We start from the raw sequence: 21,954 nt of genomic DNA, 5'->3' as shown, positions 1-21,954 counted from the left end.
TTGGAGGAGTATTTGAAAGCAGCAGTTTGATGCACCAGCATTTGAGAAGCTTTTGGAGGAGAGTTTAAAGGACTTGTGTCTGTATTTTTTTCATAATCCAGTCCTTGGACTACTGGATTCCATCAGGTACTTCAGGTTTACTTTTATAACTATTTGGCTTCATCCAGAAATGGGGAGAGGAGACAACTAGTCCGAGTATGGTTTGATGTGTACATGGAACCTGGTACATGGATATCAGGATTTGGGGGCTGCAAACTGTGTTGGAAAGTGAGCCAAATGGACAAGAGCAGGTAGACTGCAGTGCTGAACCAGCCAGGGTCAGGAGGACAGTGGCTGCAGGTCTGTGCCCTACACCCAGAGCTTGGTTCAACACTTGCAGCACTAAAGTGAGGTGTCCTGGGCCGACCTCTTTGCATTGGTGCCTCTTCTGGCATCAGCACCCTGACTTTTCTTTCTTCTTTATCTTATGTCTTCCCTGTTTATAAAGCTTATCTGGATGTGTTTTATCTGCATTTTTACTTTTATGTGCTCTCTCCACTCCGTTATTGCAGATAATTGAGATTTGACTTTGACAATGCATTAAATTTTAACCTCCTACTACTGTAGCATTGAAAACTGTGCAAAATAGAAGCAGTTGGTTGTGATTAGTTGTCAGAATCACAAAGAGTAACAAAAGTTCCAGTAAATAATGTCTTTGTGGTTGGAGATGTTTTTTGCTGCATTACTCAAACAAATTAAAGGGGAAAAAAGAATGATTGAAGCTAGGTGAGACTTCTCTGCAGTGCCCAGGGACACTGAGGCAAAGGGCTCAAATTGAAACACAGGGAAGTTTGCATAACCATTTAGAGGAAGTGGTGGTTTTTTTGCTATGGTTGTGGTTGAATACTTGAACAAGTTGACCCAAAAGGCTCCATCCTTGGAAATATTCAAACCTAGCTGGAGACAGTGCTGGGCAACCTGCTGTAGTTGGCCCTCTTTTGAGCAAGGGAGTTAGGCTAGATGATCTCCCAAAATTCCTTCCAACACAGCAATGCTGTATTTCTAGGAATAGTTATACTGGAGTTTGAGATACACAGTAGGTTTTTATTTGGTTTGGGGTTTGATTTTGCTGATTGTGGTTTAGGTTGTTTTTCCCCCTTTTCATCCAGTTCTGATTTTGTCTAAACAGGAAAGGCTCAATCACACCCCTTGCTAATTCTTGTGCAGAAACAGAAAATGTCCACTTTCAAGTTACAAGAATTTTTTTGTCATTTTGTCATTATTTCATTGAGATTGCTGCTTCCAAAAAGACTACAAATGAATCAACTGTGTCAGAAAGGAATTACATTTAATAGACTATTCATTAAGAGGTCCAAATGATGGGGGGGAGGGCACTCTGTTTTTATATCAGTCACTTTAAATGGCAGGAATCAGCACTTATCAAATTCATTCAATTTCTACTTTTAGTGTCAAAACACAAGTTAATAAGCCCTTTTAAAAAATAAAGACTTTCAGCAGCAATGGGAAGTAGTTGGGGGAAAGTGCTCCCTTTTAGTGGCTCGTAAGGGGAGCAGTTGCCAATGTTATTGACTTGCCAAATGGCCTCTATTTGTGGGACTCAACAGGGTTTACAGAATGGATATTTTTAATAAATGCTTTGCTGGGAGCTGATTTCCGGTTCTGTGTTCAGCAGTGAAACTTTCACTTCACTAGAAATTAATTTCATCAGCTGGAAAAAGTTATTTTCTAGTGAAGCCTGACCCACAGGGGTTACCCAGAGAACACCAGAAGTAAACCATCCTGAGGATGGTTTTAATGAAGTGGTTTTGGATGGAGCAAATGGCTTTACTGCTGCAAGAGGATGTGCAGTTAGAGATATCAGTCTCTTTGGTTCTTCACTTAAACTTTTTTTGTAGGGTTTTTTTTTCAGGGCTGGAAGAAGGGAATAAAGGTGCCTAATGTGTGTTGCATCTGACAGGGTCCAAGAAGACTTTAGGATGCTTTTGGAGCCATTAAATGGCTGTGTCTTGATCTAAGGTGTTTGTGGGAGATAGTACCTGGGTTTTGTTCTGATGTAAAACAAAGAGAATAAAGCAGGAATATTGACATCATTGCTGTCTGATGGGTCAGCTCCTGGCCACCATTAAGAAGTAAGTAAGGAAGGGAAATCAGGTAGGACTTTGCTCAGCAGAAAGAAATCAGGCAGGGATCTGACTAAATGAGTTGTGCTCAACCCTGTGTGTTTCATCAGGAGCCCATAAAATGCTGAGAGCTAAGCAAACCTGCCTTCATTTTACCTACAAAGTTTGTTCAAGATTTTAATTATTCTGTGTCCTGGTCTGCTCCTCCTCTGTGTTTTCACAACAAAAACTGCTTGGTTTCTTCTGTCCAAGTTATGCATCAAGGACTATCCAATGACAAAGCACTTGGCTGAGTCCTTGCCGGGGTGGGTCACACTGTGGGCACAGAGGGTGCTCATGGCTTTGAGCTGTTAATGCTGACAGCCAGGAGGGCAGTGTGCTCCTCCCGCCCTGGGATCCAAGCTGTCATCAAAAAGCTGTTCTGAAGGAAGCAGTAGTGTTTCCTTTTCATCCTTCCTATTTTCTGGAACAAGCTTGGCCAAAGCTGTTTGCACCATATCTCAGCCTTTGCACAGGCAGTTTTGGGGAGTTAATGCTGTGTTTTGGTTAAGCTGCACTGCTGTAGGAAACCTGGCAAATTCTGTTGGCTGTGAGGCCTCAGCCTGTGGCTGCTGGGCCTGAGATGGTCAGTCTGGGTCACTGCTGCGTCACTCAGCAGACTTGGGTGGCATCGTTCTGTGTGAAGTATGCACAGAGGGGGAGAACATACCCAACAGTTGAGTTTATGAGTTCAGATGTGCGGAGCAAAGCAGCAGCACAGATGAATTTAGTGTCCCACAATGGCCTCAGATTGGCTCCCACCAAGAGGTTTTCCTGTCACTTGCAAGCACATCTTGTTAAGTTTTGATTAGGAGGCTGTATCAAAGAGCCTGAACAAAATGTGCGTGTTTGTAAATGAAGCTTAAGCTATCAAAAAATTATTAAAAACATGCTGAACAGAAAGAATCCCTTTCAAGGCAAAAAACCTTGCTGGAGGGATTTTCTGGTTGTTGACTGAGGCAGAGTCGAGGTCTGGACCCTCTAATAATGAGGCTGTAAGTCCTGTGTGGGCTGGCACTGCAGAATTTTGATGTTAGCTCTGCCACTAACTGCTTTCCCTCCTGCATCAGTGGTGCTCTTGTTACAGGTGCATTACTGAGGCGTGTTCCTTTCGGTGTAAATAGTGCTGATGCCACAGAGCCCCTTAACAGGCTGGGTTTGATAAAGGATGAATTCATAGAGTGGTCTCTGCAATCAGGCTGGCAGAACTGCTCTTAGCCCCGTTGTTTGTGCCGTGGAGATTAATTAGTGCTGAGAGAATGGTTTGAGCTGCACTTCCCCAGACTCAGCATAACCAACACAAAGTGCTCACAGCAGTTGTGAGTGGCTGTGGTGGAGTGGTGACATTAAACTAAAAGTTGTTGGGGTGATCCAGCTCCTCTTGTTTTGTAACCCTAAAATATTACAGCTGCTTGATTTGGTGTGCAGAATATTGCCTGTATATAAACAGCTCCAGCTTGTGAGAAGGGAAGAGGAGGGGAGTGCGTGCTCTTGCCCCATGGAATTCTCACAGACACACAGCTGTGCTGGTGCAGTGTCACTGTGGGTACATTAGGAGATTATGAGCATGCCACCCATCCTTATGCACTGTCATGAAACCCATTTCCAGTAAGACAAATGCTTTTTTTGGTGATGTGTAACATTGTCTGACACGAGCTCCTTTTAAGAATCGGTGCTACTGAAATTCCAGTACTCTGCTGGCTGTTGCTAATTCAACAGTGTGTCTTCAATTAGTGGTGTCCACTGGCATGTCAAATGGCAAAATTATTTTGTTTGCTCTATAACTGTTTTTGCAGTTAACCAGGGCTGATGCTGGCTTGGGTAGCTGCTGCTGCCAGCTTTGTTCAAGCTACACAGGCCAGTGGCACAGTGGAAAATGCAGATCTGCTGGAACTGGCACAAAGGTATGTTTAGGGTGTAACTCTTGACCTTTATACCCTTTCTGTCCAGAGGTGACTTGCTGTATAGCTTTTCAACTCAAAGGATTGCTTGTTGCCAAATGCTGAGTGTTGGCATTTCATTTGTAATTCACTGCAGTCAGTCATATCCTTGCTTTTTGTAGTGGATGAAACAGTCCAGGAATTTTGTGCAGAGTCTTTTTACTCTCCTCACTTCTGCAATTTGACCTGTTCTGATGACTTTGTTGCTGTTGCAATTGTTCATATCTCATGGCTATGGTTTTCCAATAATTTGGGTTTTGTATGTTTTGTCTCATTTGTATACCTCCAAGGTGTTACAAAATAAGAGTTCAGATAGCTTGGGAAAACTCAACAAAATCCACCAGCAGGCTCTGAAATTTGGAGTAGTTTACCTGTTGTTAAGAGTAGTCAGACAAGACTTGGTTCACCTGATGCTTAACTGAAAACCTCATAACATTTTTCAAATCAAAGGACACGTCACCCTCTTTCAATTACTAATGTCTTAGAGATATGATTATTCTATGGTGTCAGGTCATCAAGTGAGCTTTGGGTCCAGATATGAAATAAAAAGCCCTCCAGTTCTTTACTGGTAAAACAAAGTGAATTAACCTTTCAGTTTCATTTCCAAATGCCTTTCTCAAACCTGCCTGTGGATTCAGTAAGTCCTGTAGCCTCACAAATTGCATTGGTTTAAGCAGTATACCCTTTTCCAGCTCTTATCAGTGCAATTACTGTCTGTGGCCTGTCTTTCCTTGATTGACCAAGTAATATTCTGGTTTTAATTCTAGTTAATCGCTTGGAACTCTTGAAGTGGAAACAGGCTTTGCTTGACTCTGTGGTGTACAACCTCCCAGGCTGGGTTTGATAGCTGTGCAGAGCTGCTGCTTGCACTTGCTTAGAATTGCAGTCATTTAAAAGCCAGTAACAGAGGGCACTATCTACCCCTGTTATTTAAACGGTGATGATTTCAAGCAGAGATGGGGAATTGGAAAGTCATTCTCTGCTCTGCACTTTGCACGCTGAGGGCTCCATCCTGCCATGTGCTGAGCCCTCTGAGGCCCTGTGGTTTCACAGCTGAGCAAATGGAGTCAGCACCTTGCAGCCTGGCTCCCTGTCAGGCAGGATTGTGAGCCCTGAGACTCACTTAACCTCTTCCTGACTCTGTTTAACCTTGGATGTAATGACAGAGGGGGATAATCACATCTGTCTCTCTTAGGAGCAATTTGAAGGGTAATTAATTGATATTAGTTAAAGCATTTGAGATCACCCGTTGAGAAGTACTAAAGGAAGCCGGGGGCTGAGGGGGGAGCAGAGCCCTTTCTCATGCTGAGGGTAGAGAACAGACAGCACAAATGCCATGGTCTCACAAATCACTGGGCTTTCAGATCTCCTCTAAGGAGTTGGCCAGGTCTTTGTTACAAAAGTACTGACAGTTTAAGTTAGTGTATTTAATATGAAAGCAGTCTATATTAAAATGTGTGCGTGTTTAAATTCTCTCCTTAAAAAAATCTCATGTAAAATATAAGCACACCACTTTGTTACTTTATTTATCAAGATGTTATTGCGTATGAGATGCTAAATCACGCACGGCAGCAGCACGGCTGGGGTTATAAGTCATTGTGTGTTACTGATGGGCAGAAGGTATAAGGTAGTGCTTTCTGAAGGCAAAATGCCCAGTCTGTGCTGCTGTAGTGTTCTAGTTGGGATGCCTGGGTTAGGGTTGGCAGGGGCTGTCGTCCTTGCCTGACCCATGAGCGGTGCTGGCCTCCTGCAGCTCCGGCCGCTCGGAGATGGTGACAGAGCACAGCCAGACCATGTCACTGCTGTGGCAGTCTCAGCTCAGCGATGCAAGTCAAGGACAGCTGTCTTCTGATCAGGTACAGAGCCACTGGGTGAAAGCATCTCTTTTAGAAAACCATTTCCTTTCAGACTAAAAATCACTAGTGATGGGGAATGTGAATTTCCATCTAAATTTGACTGGCTTCAATACACAACCAGCTCTGGAGCTTACTCAGCCTTTGGCACCCAGCTTGAATGGCTCGTTATAATGAAATTTAGAGACTGACTTTTCTCGATTTCTATCACTTCTTAATCTTTGGGTTTAAGCTGTTGACACACTGAGCTTCCTGACTCCCTTTGCCATGAAACACATCTTTCAGTTCTGTTGTTTTTCTTACGGGTCTTCTGAACCCCCTCCAGTTTGAACTCATTGTTGATTTGTGAGCCCAGAACTGCAAACAGCACTTCAGAGGTGTCAGGCATAGAGGCTCTCTCCACATCTGCTTACTATTTTAATTATATATTCAGTGAAGTTCGTTTTGACAACTCCCATCATTTTCTTTCAAAGCTATATTGCCAGCATTGTTTGGATTTTTTTGCTTCTAATACATTTAAAGCCCCTTATATACTTAAAACATCATTATTACCTCTCCTGACTGTAGATACTGCTTTGATGTCCATTTGCTTCCTCTATCTATTTTGTACAAATTGTTAGCTTTTGATTTATATTCATTAAAAAACAGCTTCACCTTTCTTCTATGTGCTATGCTAATACAGCTTCCTCTCTTCTAAGGAAACTGAATTAACCTTGTACTGTTCAGCTGTAGAGAGGTTATGTTATATCACTGGGCTTTGTAGTTTCAAATTAAACAAAGCATGAAGTAATGTAAGTTAAAGGATGTTTTTTCATATTTAAACAAGTAGAAACCTGTGTTTTTGGAAATAGGACTTGATTCCTTTAGGCAGTTCTGAAAATTTGCCACAATTTTATTTAAATGTAATGAGGTGACTGTTGTACAACAGGCTGCATCTGTTTTATGCACTACTCTTGAGACATCTTAAGAATTGCCATCTGGTCCTAATACCTTTGTACACTGAAGTTTTAAGAATCTCTTAAGTTTTACTTTTGACTCACTATCATCTCCAAGCAATTCATTGGTTAAAAAAAAGAAGCCCTGTTCAATGAAAAATTCTCCATTTGAATGCAATAAAGACATGTAAGTTATTCACTAGGTTGTTCCGGTGCTTTGAAACCCTCTTTGCATCCCTTCTGCATCCCATGGGATCCTGCAATTATGGAAAATGTTTTTACAGGTATTATTATGTCTGAAAATTTATCAAATTGCTACCACATCATGTCAATTTTGTGTCATTCTTACTGTACCTGAAAAATGGGTTTATATGATTTTTTCCTTAGTCTCTTTTTTGTTTAAAACCCAAAAAATCAGTTCACAAGGTGGTGTGAGCACGTAGTTAAGTTTTTCCATGTGCTATCTTTGTTTTACATCATGTAACAAATGTGTTATGGCATCGTTTTGGAAATCACATCCAGCTCAACCCTGCAGTTCTTCTTCACAGTCCTCAAAGCATTTTTCCACAGGAATGAAGTTCCAGCCCCTTTCTGTGCCCAAACCAGTGCTGGCTCCTTGGGTTTTTCCTCAAAGATACCCTGCGAAGGTGCTGTACCTTGAGGCTGTTCCTGCTATCAGTAAATCCAATCCATGGAAAACAAGCTGGGTTATATATTTTCCATCACTTCATTTCCCTAAAGACCCACTAGCTTTCCTTTAAATGCCTCTCTAATTAGAGGAGATTTAATCTGACTCCCTCTCCCCTCAGTGATAATGGCTCTGAGTGAAGCCTGCTTGCTTACTTGCTTGATTTCCCTCGTCTGCTGTTCATCAGCCATTCCTCTTGAATTTTTCCCACAGAAACCATATTTCTCATGTACTGACTCAGTCGAGAACTACTTGGTTTTTCAAGGTGAGGAATGTGATGCTGCCTGATGTGACTGTACCACATCTCCTACCAACTTTACAACATGAATGGTGGAGAAAAACCTTGTAGAAAATACTGGGTTTGTGTACATTTTAAAATTTGGAGTACAAGGGCAAAGAGAACTTCAGAACTCCTCGGCTGCAGGTGTTTGGGACCTGTGATGTAAGCAGGCAGCCCCTGTGCCCCGGAAGGTCAGGGGGAGCAGATGCCACCATGGACTGTATGGGGGTCCTTCAGAGAGCCAAATTCTGAGCACAGAGCTGAGTGCCTGACTAGTGCTCTATTAAAGCTGTATTGTTTGCTGATTGTGAACAGGGAATGGCCTCAGCACATGTTACTGCATGTGCCTGAGATGTCAAGTTCTCTTGTTTTCCTGCCCGGTGATGCAACTGTGTTTCTGCAGTAGGAAATGGAGTTATCTTGAGATGTGCAGGAATGATTAGAGGTTTTTAGTGCCAGTACTGGGATCCTGTGGAAAGGCTGGATATTTCAGGAGCAGATTTTTTTTCACATTTCTCAAGTCAGGCACAGGAAATTACTGTTAAGTTCACATCTGCTCTTAACCCTGTTGAGATCAAATTTGACACTGTTGTAAAAATGAAAAAAGAAAATTGTTAAAGCAAAGCCCTGCATCTGTGTTAGAAGGCTCTGCTCCCAGAAGTCCTGCTTTTCAATGCTGCTCAGTTAAAGCTCCACTTCTTGTCCTTGCAGGAAGTCTGTGTGCTTACCATAAGATCCAAATTATTAAACTAAAATGAATTTAGCAACTTGTTTAGTCCATAGTGACTGAGAAGGGGCAGGACCTTTTGGCTCTTGAAACCTTACCCACACCTTTGTATGCCACCAGTTTAATCTCCTTCCATTGCAGCCCGTCTGAAAATTCCTTTGTAAGGAGGCTGCACACTTCCTATCCTCACATACTGTGCTCAGTACATTTCCTTTCCTTGCACTTTTGAATCTAGAAGATAGTGTTAACACTTAAAATAAACGTGTGATAGTGGGTGTGAAGAGGGAATGGGGAGAACAAGTTTTCCGTCTGTCAAAATGAAGACATCAACCTCTGCTTTTATTTTTTTTGGCATGTGTGCTTTAAATAGAATGACTGGGTTGGGTGACTTCCAAGTGTTTGCTGCATTTGGCAATCCTTCTAGGTTGTAACAGATGAAGTTCTGCTGTTCCATATGATGTGCTCCTTCCCCCTTTTTCAGTGACTCTTTGAAACTCCTTGGGAATTCAGTGTTGCATTCACATCTGTTCCGTGGATGGATGTCCAAGGCTAACAAAATGCCTACTGGACTTGGAGGCAGCTCTGCCAAAAGCCATATGGTTGTGTTTTAGTTTTGTGAGCACAGTGCAGTAAAGAAAGGAGGTTGGGCCAAGGGAGAAGTGAAGGGAGGAGGGATGGAGCTTCAGATGGGTAAATGAAGGTAACTTCTCATTATTTGGTATTTTGTGTAGAAGAATATGCTTGTTATTTGTGTTCTCATTTTCTTGTGGAATGTGGCTCATGAAGAGCTCTTACCTGCTGCAACCTCTTTAGGGGCTTTGAGAGAGGCCTTAGTGTCCTGAAATATCTTTTTTTGAGGGTTTACAAGATGTTCTTTGGTGAAACCTAAATTTCAAGCCGAAGATCATAAGCAAAACAGGGAACCTGAAAGGTTTAAGTTTTTAAGAGCCTTTATGTTGTAGTGTAACAGTTGGAAGTGCTTTCCAGAAAAACTGCAGCATGTAGTTAAGAACAAGTGTTCCTGTTTTAGAGGTGCCTGATTTTTATCCATTTTTTGTTTCTGAAATTCTTTATAGATGTCGTCACCAGTTCTGATTTATTTGTGTAGAGCAGTGTTAACAAGGCAACCGAGGCAGTCCCCCCACAGTACAGGAAATTATCCAAGATTTGTTAAGATGCAGGCTTGACCTGCAGGCTCTTCAGTATCAAGCAGACAGGCCAGATAAGTGCTAAGAGAGAAAATGGGTCACCAAAGTGGGCTGATGGACGTGGGAGCAGCCTGAAACCCTAGCCTCCTCCTCCTCTTTCTTCTCTTCTTCCTCCTCCCCCTTTTCTTTGATGACCATTTTCTTCCAGGCAAATGCTGAACAACTCAACAAGGTTAATAGTTTGCAAGCTGTAGAACACTGTGCTGTCTCCCACTGAAACACAGCTGCCGTTGTGCTGCATAAAGAGTTTGAAGCCATTAAGATGGATTTACAGAAGTGCCTCAGTTTCCCAGGAAACATCCCCTTGACTTTCTGCTATTCTTAGCTACTGCACAGACTCTCAGTGTATTTACACAGGTGTGTCACTGCATTGCTTTCAGAATCCTATTCTGAAGAAAGAAATGCTCTAAAATTCAAAGCAGTGCATGTAAGCAATGAAGTTATATTTTGGTGAAGCTGGAAGGGGTATTCAGCCTTTCCTTTGTGGAGAGGAGTGTGCAGTGTTTATGCACAGATACTATTTTTCTTGACAGCTGAAAGAGTGAGCATGGCTTAGGAGGATGGCTGCAAGTCTCCTAAGAGGGCATTTGTTCAGTCCTGATTTTAAAGTAACACAGACACTTGTTCATCATGTAAAATACTGGTAAGCAACAGTAGCATAAACTGTAATTGGTGCTTGTGAGCAACTCATTTGTGATTTTTCTGTTCCTACCCAGAAATAATAGCAAGATGAACTTCTTTGCCAGCATTGGCTTGACTGTGTAATTCCGTTCCTTTCTTAATGTGCGTCTAAGCAAAAAATAGTGTCTTGAGTCTTTGCTTGGGATCAGCCTGTGTGCTAGGTTTGAAAAAAAGCAATTTATTACACATATGCAAGTACTTTCCTTTTCAAAGGCTTACTTACTATAGTAATGAAGTTTTGAGATGAGTTTAGATTATTCATAGACAATAATTTGTAGACATTGCTTCTGGATTAAGAGCACTCATATCTGAGCCTTGAATTAAGAGAACAGTTGAATATCTGAACCTTGAATCAAGAGAACATCAATTTCCCTTCTGTGACTTCTGAAATATTTGAGTCAAATCAGTGTGTATTTAAGCAAGGGATTAGCTGGCCTTCTGTTCAGTGCTGCAGTGTTACAAAAAAGTATCAGCCCATCTCCCATACAAAGCTCTGGGGTTCCTGTGTGCAGTGTCTGTAAAACTCTTCAGGGGTTGCCCAGCTGTGGTGAACAGCAGGAAGGTCTCCAGGAGGGCCAGCAGCAGCCATCCTAACCTGGGACTGGACTTCTGCTCTGCATCCATGAAAGATGTCTGGCCTATTGGACTTGCTTCTCTTCCCCTCCCTTATGTTCCCAATGGCTTGGCTTGAACACAGGCCATTTCCAAATACTTATAACTGCTCCCAGCAATTTCCTTTTCAACTTCCAGGCTCCTGTTCCCAGCTGGGCTTTCTTTATTCCCATGCTTAAATGTAGGTGGTATCTGTGGCAACAGTAGTAATAACCTGCCTGGCAGTACCAGGAGGTACAGAGCAGGGCAAAGGTCTGTCTGTGGCTGTGCTCTGGAAGTGCCCTTAGGGGATTGGTGATGGAGAAAAGTCCCCTGCACTGTGGCCCCTATTATGGGATGTTGCATAACTGTAAACATACACCTAAACTCCTTGAAGTCACAGGGATCTTAGATATGCTTACTCTCATGTAGCTGACACATGCTTTGTTCTGCTCATTCCAGAACTGGAGAGCTCCTGTTTAGAGCGATTTTTAATGCAAATTTTCCACTGACTCACCTTGTGTCTTGACTTAGTCCCAGTATCTTTCCTACAACTAAAGTTTATGATGTCTTTTTCTTCCTGTGTCAAACAGGGTGTCCTCACTGTAAAAATGCCATTCCACATTTCACAACTGCTGCTGAAGTCTTTAAAGAAGATCGCAAGGTAATTTGCTGTTATTTTTTTCTGTAATATTTAAGAATATTTTCCATAATTTGTACTTCATAGTCTTTGCTTATTGATAAGGTAATAGGTTTGTAGATAAAATTGCTGTTACACTAAAAGAAATGTATCTGCATCATAGGGGTTTTCTCTCTTATGGTCAAATTGAGTTATTCTTCCAACCTGTTCTGTTTTCCCTAATTTGCTGTCTTTAAGTCTTTGCATAAGGGTTACTTTGTATGAAACACAATTTTTTCTCATTGGGGGATTAAATAAATAGAATTCATATAATCTCCATTCCCCTTCAACTTCTATCAGCTGTTGGGGTGCATGTAGAGAAACCACAAGCTATGTGATAGTCCTGAGGCCCTCAATCACATAACTAACTAATCCTTGCTTGCATAGCACAAAATACAATATATTTCTGTAAATTGGCTGACTTGAGCCCAGGATGCTCTTCTAGGACCCTGATGCTTCAGCCTTGAAAATGCATTCAGTGGCTGAATCACACTGGGTAATTTCCTTGTATCAGCTGAACCACTTTTTCACTGAGCACATGGAGATCTAGGATTTAAAAAAACCAAAAAACACTTGAGCCCCTGGATTTAACCAGATAACTAGCTAGGAACCTGTTTCATATCTTTCAGTGAACTGTATTTCATTCTGATCTCTGAATTTGTTCCACCTGCACAATTGCTTTGTGTTCAGGTGTGGCAAGAAAAAGATTTGGTAATTTACTCTGGAAATTGCCCTCTACACCTTCCTCAGGACGGGAAACAGAGAGGGACATGCTGAACTCTTCTCCCTGGAATCCAGTGATAGGACATGTTGGAATAATTCAAAGCTGTGTCAGGGGAGGTTCTGACTGTATAGTAGGAGACACTTCTTCACCAAGAGGGTGAACAGTCCCTGGAACAAGCTTCCTTAGAGAGCTGGTCAATGCCCTGAGCCTGTCAGTGTTTAAGGGACATTTGGACAACATCTTAACAACAGGCTTTAACTTTTGTTCAGCTCTGAATTGGTCAGGCAGCTGAGTATACAATCCTTATAGGTCCCATCCAGCTGAAATAGTTTATCCTATTCTGTGTTCTAAATGAAGAGGTAATTTTGTAACAGTTGTACTCCACAACAGAAGAATTTTTGAAATTTTTTTCTTTTCCTCTCATCTGTTCTGTAACTCACAGAGAATGCATCAGATTTACAAGAAACAAATCATTCTTGTATCACTGACTGCATAAATTAGTCCATCACTTCTGCCCTCTGGCACACAGAAGATTCATAGGCCTGCAGCTTTTAGTTCTCCTACTGCTGTAAATTAGTTTTCTCAGATGCCTTTTGGTTACTTCTTTGTTTCCAAGATCTCTGAGAAAGTATCCTTGTTTTCCCACTTTTCTGGTATTTCCAAACGAAGCCTCTCTTTCCTAAACTCATTAAAATTTCAGTCAGAGGAGGTGAAACAAATGTACCAAACAATGTGAAACTTGCTTATTAGAGCCGCAGGATGTATTAACAAGCAATCAGAATCATGCCACAGTTAGTTGGACAGGGAGGTGGTGGGAAATGCAGGCCTGGGAAGCTTTTCCTTCAGACTGCAGGTTATGAAAGGACTCCAAGAGCAGAGCAGTGATTGACAGTTACAACTCTTGACTTCAGTTTAAGGCTGAAGTGGGGAGATATAAAATGTAATGAGTTGGAACAGGAGAGCCAGTAGGGAATATTAAGGCTGGTACAGTTTTAAAGAGGTGTGTGCAGTTAGGGAGAATGGTGTTATTCCACCCCAATGACTTATGAAAGTGCCAGGGATTGATTATGTTGGGAGCCCCTATTTAATTGTGTACAGCTATAACCAGCCAGGGTGCTTCCTGCTGCCAGTTTGTGCCATTGTGGAAAAGAAAATGAACCTGTTTTAGACTTTAGAAGGGCACATCGCTGTTCCCACAAGCAGCACAGGCCATATTCCCATGTTTCAAACTGGTCTGAGCCTTCAAACTAATTTGTAGTTCTGTAGGGTTTCAAACTAGTAAAATCACTGCTTAAGAAGTATTTATTCTTTCAAAAACAGGGCAAGATTACTAATTTTCATTTTAAGTAGTAGATTCTTTTCAATACTTCATTTCTGTAGTAGTGTCCTTTTTTTTCCCCCTGGAGAAAGGTTTTTCACTTAACAGAGTATTTTTGCATTTAAACTGTATCTTCTCCTTAAAAGAAGGGTCTTTTAATTAAACATATAATCCTGCAGAAGCCAAAGAACAATCAAAAACATTCCAGTCTTGAATTGGTTATAGATGGTATCTTAAAAGGTATCCTTTGGGAGACTTTGAGTCTTTACATTGGAATTTTGAAGATGAGCAGAGCTTGAAGCTGTTAAAGACGTGTCTCTTGGTTTTGGCGCTGAAGCCCCCCTCCCCCGGGGCTGTGTGTAATGCTCTGTACTTTTTCATCATCTGCACTGCTGGAGTCGGAGGTTAAAAATGCACTGCTTGGAACACTGGCCCCAAATGTCAGCTCTCATTGGCCACATCACTGCTGGTGGTTTTAGCCAGAATCCCCAGCCTGCTCACTGGCCTGGGGCAATCCTGTGGCTGCTGCAAAACACGGCTCAGGCTGAGACCCACAAACCAGAGCCTCCAGTCTTTCCATCTTCCTGGAGAAATTCAGTGCCAGTAGGACCAGATCAGTGGAGAGGCTATTCCAATGGCAGTGAGCATATTGTTTCAGTTATTTAAAAGGAAAAAAAAGGTGGAAAAAAAAAAAAAAGCCATCTGGAGCATTCTTAGCTTGGGGTGCTGTGGTCTTAGCATGCAGCTGCCAGGGAAAAGCCCATGGCCAGTGCCCCACAGCCCATGTTCTGGCAGTGACCAGTGAACATCAGAAAATGCAAATGTGAGGATTGTCACTTAGCTGAACAGATTGAAGAGCAGGAAGGCATGTTCAGTAACTGCTCCACAGTCTCTCTTGAAAACGAAATCTTAAAAAAATCTGCATTCTGCCTTTTGGCTGATCCCAGAGCTCAGCTCAAAGGAACTCATTTGTGGTGTTCCAGTTTGGATTTGCTGAAGGAGAGCTCTTGACTCTTTAAGGCCTCTCAGTAACAAATCTCTGGCAGTCCTGCAAAGGAGCTGCTTTTTGACCAATCTTCCCATTTTCACAAGAGACCGTTCCTGTACAAATGCATTGACCCAAATCCGAGCACCACAGCTGGGTTCTAGTGAGTTCCCACGGAAACAGCTGTGGCAGCAATTGCTGGAAAGGGTGCAGCAAATAGGGTGAGCTGGGGTGTTAGTGGGTCAGTCAGCAGTGAAACTGGTGGGTCCCCAATGTGCATTCTGAATCACAGTTTAAAATTATTATACCAACCAAATGACTGCACAGAGTTATCCAAATGAGGTAATATTTTAGTTTGGCAAAGAATTTGATCCCTGTTTGCTTAAAAAGCATGTGCTGAATTTCTTTTTAATTAGACTCATTAAATATGGTGATGTTAGCACTGTACATCATGTTGTACTAATGGATGTCCCCTTTGCAAATAGGCCTGCTTTGAGAACAGCTGATGAACTGCACCTCCTGTAATGATGCCATGCCACACCGGGGCAACTAATAATGAATCTCCCATTTGCAGGGCCTTTCACTTTGAGAGCAGTAGCTGAATTGCAGCAGGCTTTAGAGACCAGTCCCTAACTGCTGTTAGGATCCAGAACAGGTGATATAACTCGAAACCTATGGAGTAACCATAGGGAAGAATGCACATCTGTCTTATTTACAGGTGCTTTTAAGATATTTGACAACAACAGACTTTTTTACTAGTAATCAGGTAATTGTCATCTGGAATTGATTCTACTTTTAAATTGTTATTTGGAAGCATTTATTTCCATGCTGCAACTTTGTTTTTACTTTTTTTAAGCTTATCAAATATCATTCCTTTCTCAAATCAATATTCAGTTAGTTATTCACTTCCATTTTCATAACAAAAGTCAATATTAGCTCTAGCAGAGATTTATTTTCTTGAATCAATAAACTAGTGTGTGGCGGTACATATTTTAACAGGAGAGCAGCTAGGACTGCAGGGGGTTATTTTAACTGTATCATCATGTGGTGACTGGGAGGCAAACTGTTAAAAAGAAAGCTTTAACAATAAAAAGGAGGAGTTACCTGGAAGGTCAAGAGATCCTACTTTCAATTTTCTACACATCTGTTTGAACCGTGCAATGTACTTGTGTTTCTTACCTGTAAGATCCCTTTAAAGCAAAAAGTTTTTTCATAAATCTGTTGGGAGGGAGCTGTGATTTCTGATGTATGATTAGATTATACTTCCAGTACTTCATTTTCTTTTTAACACTTAATAACAAAATAAGGCATCACCCTTCTGTTACAGTTGGGCTACCTGGAGATCAGTGGTCATATTTTTGGCATAGCTCCACTTCTACTGAAGTACCGAAATGAAAAGTTCTGGTTTTACCAGCAGCTCAGGTTTTGTGATCAGTCCTCTTCATCTGAAAAATATGCCATGCTCTATTTCCTCAGAGCTCTTCAGAGCTGCTCATACACTGCTCACAGTTTATTGCCATGCTGAGTTAAGTTTGCAACCCTGTAGTTAAGCTCCCAGTTTTTTGGTAGAACCACGAAACGTTGTGGGATTTCTTTTTCAAGTAAAAGGTATTTTCCAGTCCCAGATGTTTCCAGACTAATATTAACCTATCCTGACTATGAAGAAATGCATACTTATTTGGTGGGTTGCTGTTGTTGCTTTGTTGTCATTATTATGCATTACTGTATCTACTCACCTGATACTATTAATTGTTATAGAGTGCATACCAGTCGTGAGGAACTACTTGTAAAATTAAGAAAGTTGGATGTACTCCAGGAAACTTCCTTTGGGGTCCACAATCTCTCATTGATTATCTTTTAATTTAATAACATTTCTATTCTTGCTACAGCTACTGAACAGGCTGGTGATAGACCTGAACAGCATTGGCTCTGGAGAAAGGACTTGTATATAATGATGTGTTGTCAATATCTAAGGCAGCAGAGCTTTGGGTTATAGAGAATCCATAATCCCATGGAGTTTTGTGCATGTTGCAGATATAGCACTTACAGCTTTTTCTCCCTGAAATGTTTTTTCAGTGGATTTTCCCCTCTGATTAGAGGAAAACTAAAAAAATTAAATTTAAACTCTAACAATCAAAATCTCCCTAAAATCAATCTTGCCTTCTGAAAGCTGTTACACTGGATTTTTCCATAATGGACATACACACTCACACACACACATGTAAATGTTAGACCAGTGTTAGCAGAGTTTCTTTCTCTCACATATTTTTAGAGAGTTTTTCCCCTCTTGATGAGAGGGACTTTGTGAGAAGTGATACCAAGTGTCTTAGCTCTTGGATACCTACTGTGGATGTCTTATGCTTAATATGCCTGCAGTTTCTGGTTGAATAAACTTAGTGGGTTTGCAGGTCAGGGCATGTAGGTCTTGCTAATCTGTGCTCTCCAGTGCACTTCTGTGTAACTTGTTGAATAGTTACAGTAGTTGAATATGAGTATCATATTCTCCAGAAGTCTTTAACCACATTTTGAGAGAGGTTTTTTGGAGTTGTTATTTTTCCTGACTCAGTTTCTTTTTTTAGTGAAGCAGAAAAGCTGACTGTTGCTAAGAGAGTTGAGAATGAGGGGAAACTTTCCCTACAGTGTACCACTGCTCACTTTAGCCAGGATTCTGCATCTTTTTACATGCAGCCTTTCAGTAGAGCCATGCAGGAATTCACTCTTATAGGACAGAGTGACAGAGTGACAGAGCATTCCTCTATCAGCAATGGAGCTCTGTATTCACAGTCCATGAAAACACAAACAGAAAGAAGCAAAGGGCATCAGTGCTATTTGCTGAAATTCTGGTGAGTCTCTGAGTTCAGCTGTCTGGAGTTGATGGAATGGAGATGAGAATTGGTCCTCAGTCCAGAAGTGTGTTTTGCTACAAGTGTTTTTCAGAATCACTTTTCTCCTCTCTCAGTGCACTATATTTGATCTTCCGCTGTGAGACAGGCAAGACAATTAGGACTGTGATGCTATGATAATGAGTGCACAGAGATGGTAGCAACCTCTATATTTAGGCTGCCTTAACATTTCCACTCTAAAGTAATCACTCAAGCTCTCCCAAGTACTCTTACTCAGCCACTGTTGGCAGCAGGCATTGAATGCAGCCTCAGATACAGTCTTGGGAATTAGATGTTCCTCTATGAAATTTTGCTCACGTCTGTATGAGTTACAAGGCTTTTGAAAATCGCCGTTCCTCTTCTCTCCCTGGCTGTAAAAATAACCAAACGTGTGTGTTCTGAAGAGCTGGGCTCAAAATGGTGGCTGCAGTGGTGGGGCTGTGTGGGAGCTTGCATTAGGAGCATTGCAGAGGGGACAGACCATGGACAAATCCCCCAGCTGCTATTCCAGATGTGCCATTAGACCTGTTGGATTAGCCATGGCACTGGGCTCACGTGGCTGCCGTGGACAGACTTAGACTGGGATCTTTGTGTGCACAACTAAGGCACAGATGGGCCAGCTTAGGTTTGCATGTGCTGAAGAGGAGAGCTGTGTCTCAAGGACGCTACTGAGCGTTCCTGTCAGAAGCCACCTCTTTAACATCCATCAGTCATCTGTTCTGAGGCAACTGGTGAACATGTTCTGAACAAGGTTAGCAATGGCTTGTAGCATTGCATTCCTGCACTGCACCCTCTCCTCACTGGGGGCTGTTCTCACAAAAGTCAGAAGGTGAATTAAATTGGATGCTTTGCTCCAGCCGGTACCAGTTTAGATATTTCCAGAGGTACAGATAAAGAGAGTTTCTTTTCCTTCTTCCCTCTTCCTTCCAGTGTACTAAAAACTCATTTTGTTAATCTCCAAGACACTGAGAACAGACGGGTCATCAGTCACAACAGCTGAATGTCTCAAACCAGCTCCTAAGATCTGGATGAGCACATGCATACCTTCCCCCTTTTCTGGCTGTAATCTCTCCCTGTGTGATCTTTGGAGCAGTGAGAAAAAAGATTATTTCATTTATTCTTCTAGTTTTTAGGAAATCAGGACTTCTGGTATTCTTGCTACTTCATGCTGTGTCATGAAATAAAAGTTTGTCTCCATTCTAAGCTTTTCTTTACACAGAAGTGGCCAACAGAGCTCTAAATTTTGGCTGGCTGCTGAGATCAGGAAGGCAGAAATACTTAGATGAAACTCTTCTACAGTTTATTATTCCTCATCTTTTATTTAAATTGACCCTGAATGTGTAGGAGTCTTTGTGTTTACAAAAAGAAAAAAAATAGGATCATACATGTTTTTAACAGCTTTCAAGAGTCCTGGTTCTGTAATAGCCTTATTAGTGTTTAAAATCAGAAACCAGATATTTAAGGTAAGAACACTGTTCACTTTATCTAGTACTTTCCACTTGAAGACAGACCAAGCGAGATCATACTGAGAATTGTCTTGTCAGGCTTTCAAAGCCTAAACAAAACAAGCAAATTAACTGAAGTTGGCTTTGCCAATCACTTTAATTACTGCTAGGATAATGAGATCAGGTTTTCCCATTTTGACAGTGTCACCATGAAACAGGAGGACTTTGTGGAATATTAAGTGATCTTTTAATTGTGGAAGAACAGTTCCACCGCAACCCTAAAGTCATGCAAGCAAAAGGTATTTTGATCAGCTGTTTGAAGGAGGCTTGTGGAATGGAAATTTCAAATTAGGATGTGTCTGCTGTGAAATTAGCGCTTGATAAATTGTAACCCACCAAAAAGTTGCAAAAAGTCATTCCTCTAATTTGTTTGGTTTCTTTACATAGGTTGTACTTTAACGTGCTTACCCTTCAGCCGGGCCCGGCTCAGGCTGTGAAGGCAGAGCTTATGTGAGCACCTGCATTCAGCATTCAGAGCCCCAGCTGCTGCTCACAGGAACAGTCAGGGTGAAATCATAGCACAGGGCTGAGTTGCTTTGAGTAGAAGCCTATGAATTCCATTTTGTTTCAGCATCAGAAGTGTTAAGGGCAGCCCCTCCTCAATACTTCACAGAGTCAGGACTTGAATGTTCCGAGCTGCTGCTCTGGGGCTGTGAGGCTGTGTTTCCTCGCCCTGCCTGTGTGGAAGCAGGCAGGGAACTGAGGGTGTTGCTCCACTGTCAATAGGCTGAAAGTGTGGCAGGCTCTCTCCTACTCAGGGTTTGTCTGTGTGACAGTAGCATCTAGAGGTTTAAAAAGGAATTAAAGCCCACTTTGCTAATGGCTGCATATAATGTACAATCCTGGAAGAAGACAGGAAAGGAAATACAAACCCAGGCTGAGATTGTAAGCAAGGAACCTTTTTCTCTACACGCAGTGCTTGGTAGACAATGCTCTGGCTTCTCACTCATCCCCATCTGACTTTGGAAGAACTGCATGGAGTTTAGAAAAGCTGTTTGGAGTAGAAATCATTATTAATCTGTGAATAGGCTGCACAAGTGACCAGCCATGTTTGGTAACTTTTCTGAGCATTAGCAATGACACAGGAATGAGGGTAGGTTAGGTGGGTTGTTACCATCACCAAAGCCATTGTCACTGTTCATCACTTAAAGCCAAAGTGGAGGGAAAATATTGCAGCATGACAGAGCTGTGACTAGTGTGCCTGGATTTGGTTTTATTAATCCAGCCTCTGGATTTCCTATTTGGAGTCTTACACAGAGCTCAGTGGGAAGGCTGCAAAGGTCATTTTCTGCTCTGTGAGTTGAACATGCCATGCACAGGCCAGGTGATGACCATCCTCTGCTCTCCCTCCACAGCTAAGCCCTTAGAGAAGCCATTGCATGTTTGGCAGAAGACTTGGGTCTCTCTCAGTGCTAAGGCTAAGCAGCAGCAGTATCACCATGAAATGGCTTCTTGCTTTGTTCTCTTCTGCCTCAGTGTGATCTCTTGTTTCAGATTGCCTACGCTGCAGTGGACTGTGCCAAAGGACAGAATCATGACCTGTGTAAGCAGGAGGGGGTCGATGGCTACCCCACCTTCAACTACTACAACTACGGGAAATTTGTGGAAAAATATACTGGAGATCGAGGGGTAAGTGAAAGCAAGAGTCATCACCTGGTACAGGGAGCAAAGTCTCCTCTGCCTGTCCTGCATTGCAAATGAAAACTGCAGAGTGAATTTTAACCATGCCTCTGTTGCTGTCTTGCATGGATGAATCATAGTGTACCACACCCCTGTACATCTCTGCATTAGGAACACTCTTGGTCTATTTTTAGGAGCATGAGAAGAGGAAAAAGGATTAGATTTGGTAATATGCTTTGTATATTTTATTCTTTAAGCTGAAGTCTGTGAGTGAATTTGGACTGAGTGAAAGGGAAGGGTTTATTGCATGTGCTGCTGGCAGAAATGCCAGGAAGTACAGGGTTTAACTCCTGCCAGTTCTGGATCGCATGGACCCTGCAAACGTGTTACAGATCCACCAGGCTGCCAAATGGTGACAGACCATTGGTTTTATAGCCAGGACAAAGCTGTCCTTTGGAGACTAGAGGAAAGTAAATATCTCATTGGCCCTGAATCAGATTCACTCCTGGCACTCAGGATGGGAAGACAAATCGTGCCATCTACCCCTGGGCTGAAGTTTCATTCTTTGTCCCGCTGTGGCCAGCTAATTATATGCTATAAGTGCAAGAAATGGAGGCAGAAATGGCATAATGGCTTCAGTGGTTGTAAAGTGCCTGAAAATAAGGAAGCAATTCAATTATTTGTGGGCAGCCTTTGTCGTAACCTCCTAGAGGGAGGTTACTCCTCAGCAGCCATTGATTGCCTGGGGTCTGCAAGAAAAACTTGGGGTCTTTGAGCCATGCAGTGATTTTGAAAAAAGATTCTTGCCTGAAAGTTATTGCTGCTGTTAGAGCTCAGAAAGCCAGGTTCTGAGGTTCTCTGTTAGTCAGGATCTTGGGGAAGTCTTCATGGAGCTTCGCCTCCCAGTTTCCTTCAGCATGTTTGGACTCCAGTAATTACCATTTCATGGTGCTGATCCAGCCGTTGTTATGGATACTGTGTTTAGTTCCAATTCTGGATCTTTTCTTAAAAGTACTTTTTACACAAAAGTAAAGATAGGTGCAGTGGCCAACAATTGAAGGAAGATTTCAGCTGCAGTTTTTGCATTTCTAACCCATTCTTAGAGAAACAATATAAAAAAGGAAGGATCTATGGTAGCTGATAAAAAGAATTTATATCCAATACAGGAGTGCTCTGAGG

The 21,954-nt window shown here is 42.0% G+C and overlaps 1 protein-coding gene across 1 annotated transcript in view; it reads left to right on the top strand.

Annotated features, from left to right (window-relative positions):
* PDIA5 (protein disulfide isomerase family A member 5) overlaps positions 1 to 21,954 on the top strand; it is a 97,878-nt gene that overhangs the window by 73,371 nt on the left and 2,553 nt on the right. The window contains exons 15-16 of the mRNA XM_059852718.1: positions 11,656 to 11,726; positions 20,650 to 20,784. Coding sequence (XP_059708701.1) covers positions 11,656 to 11,726; positions 20,650 to 20,784 — 206 coding nt within the window. The remainder of the gene's footprint in view (positions 1 to 11,655; positions 11,727 to 20,649; positions 20,785 to 21,954) is intronic.

Source organism: Haemorhous mexicanus, chromosome 8 (assembly GCF_027477595.1).
Source record: "Haemorhous mexicanus isolate bHaeMex1 chromosome 8, bHaeMex1.pri, whole genome shotgun sequence".
NCBI lineage: Eukaryota > Metazoa > Chordata > Aves > Passeriformes > Fringillidae > Haemorhous > Haemorhous mexicanus.
This window is presented reverse-complemented; position numbering and strand designations above follow the sequence as displayed.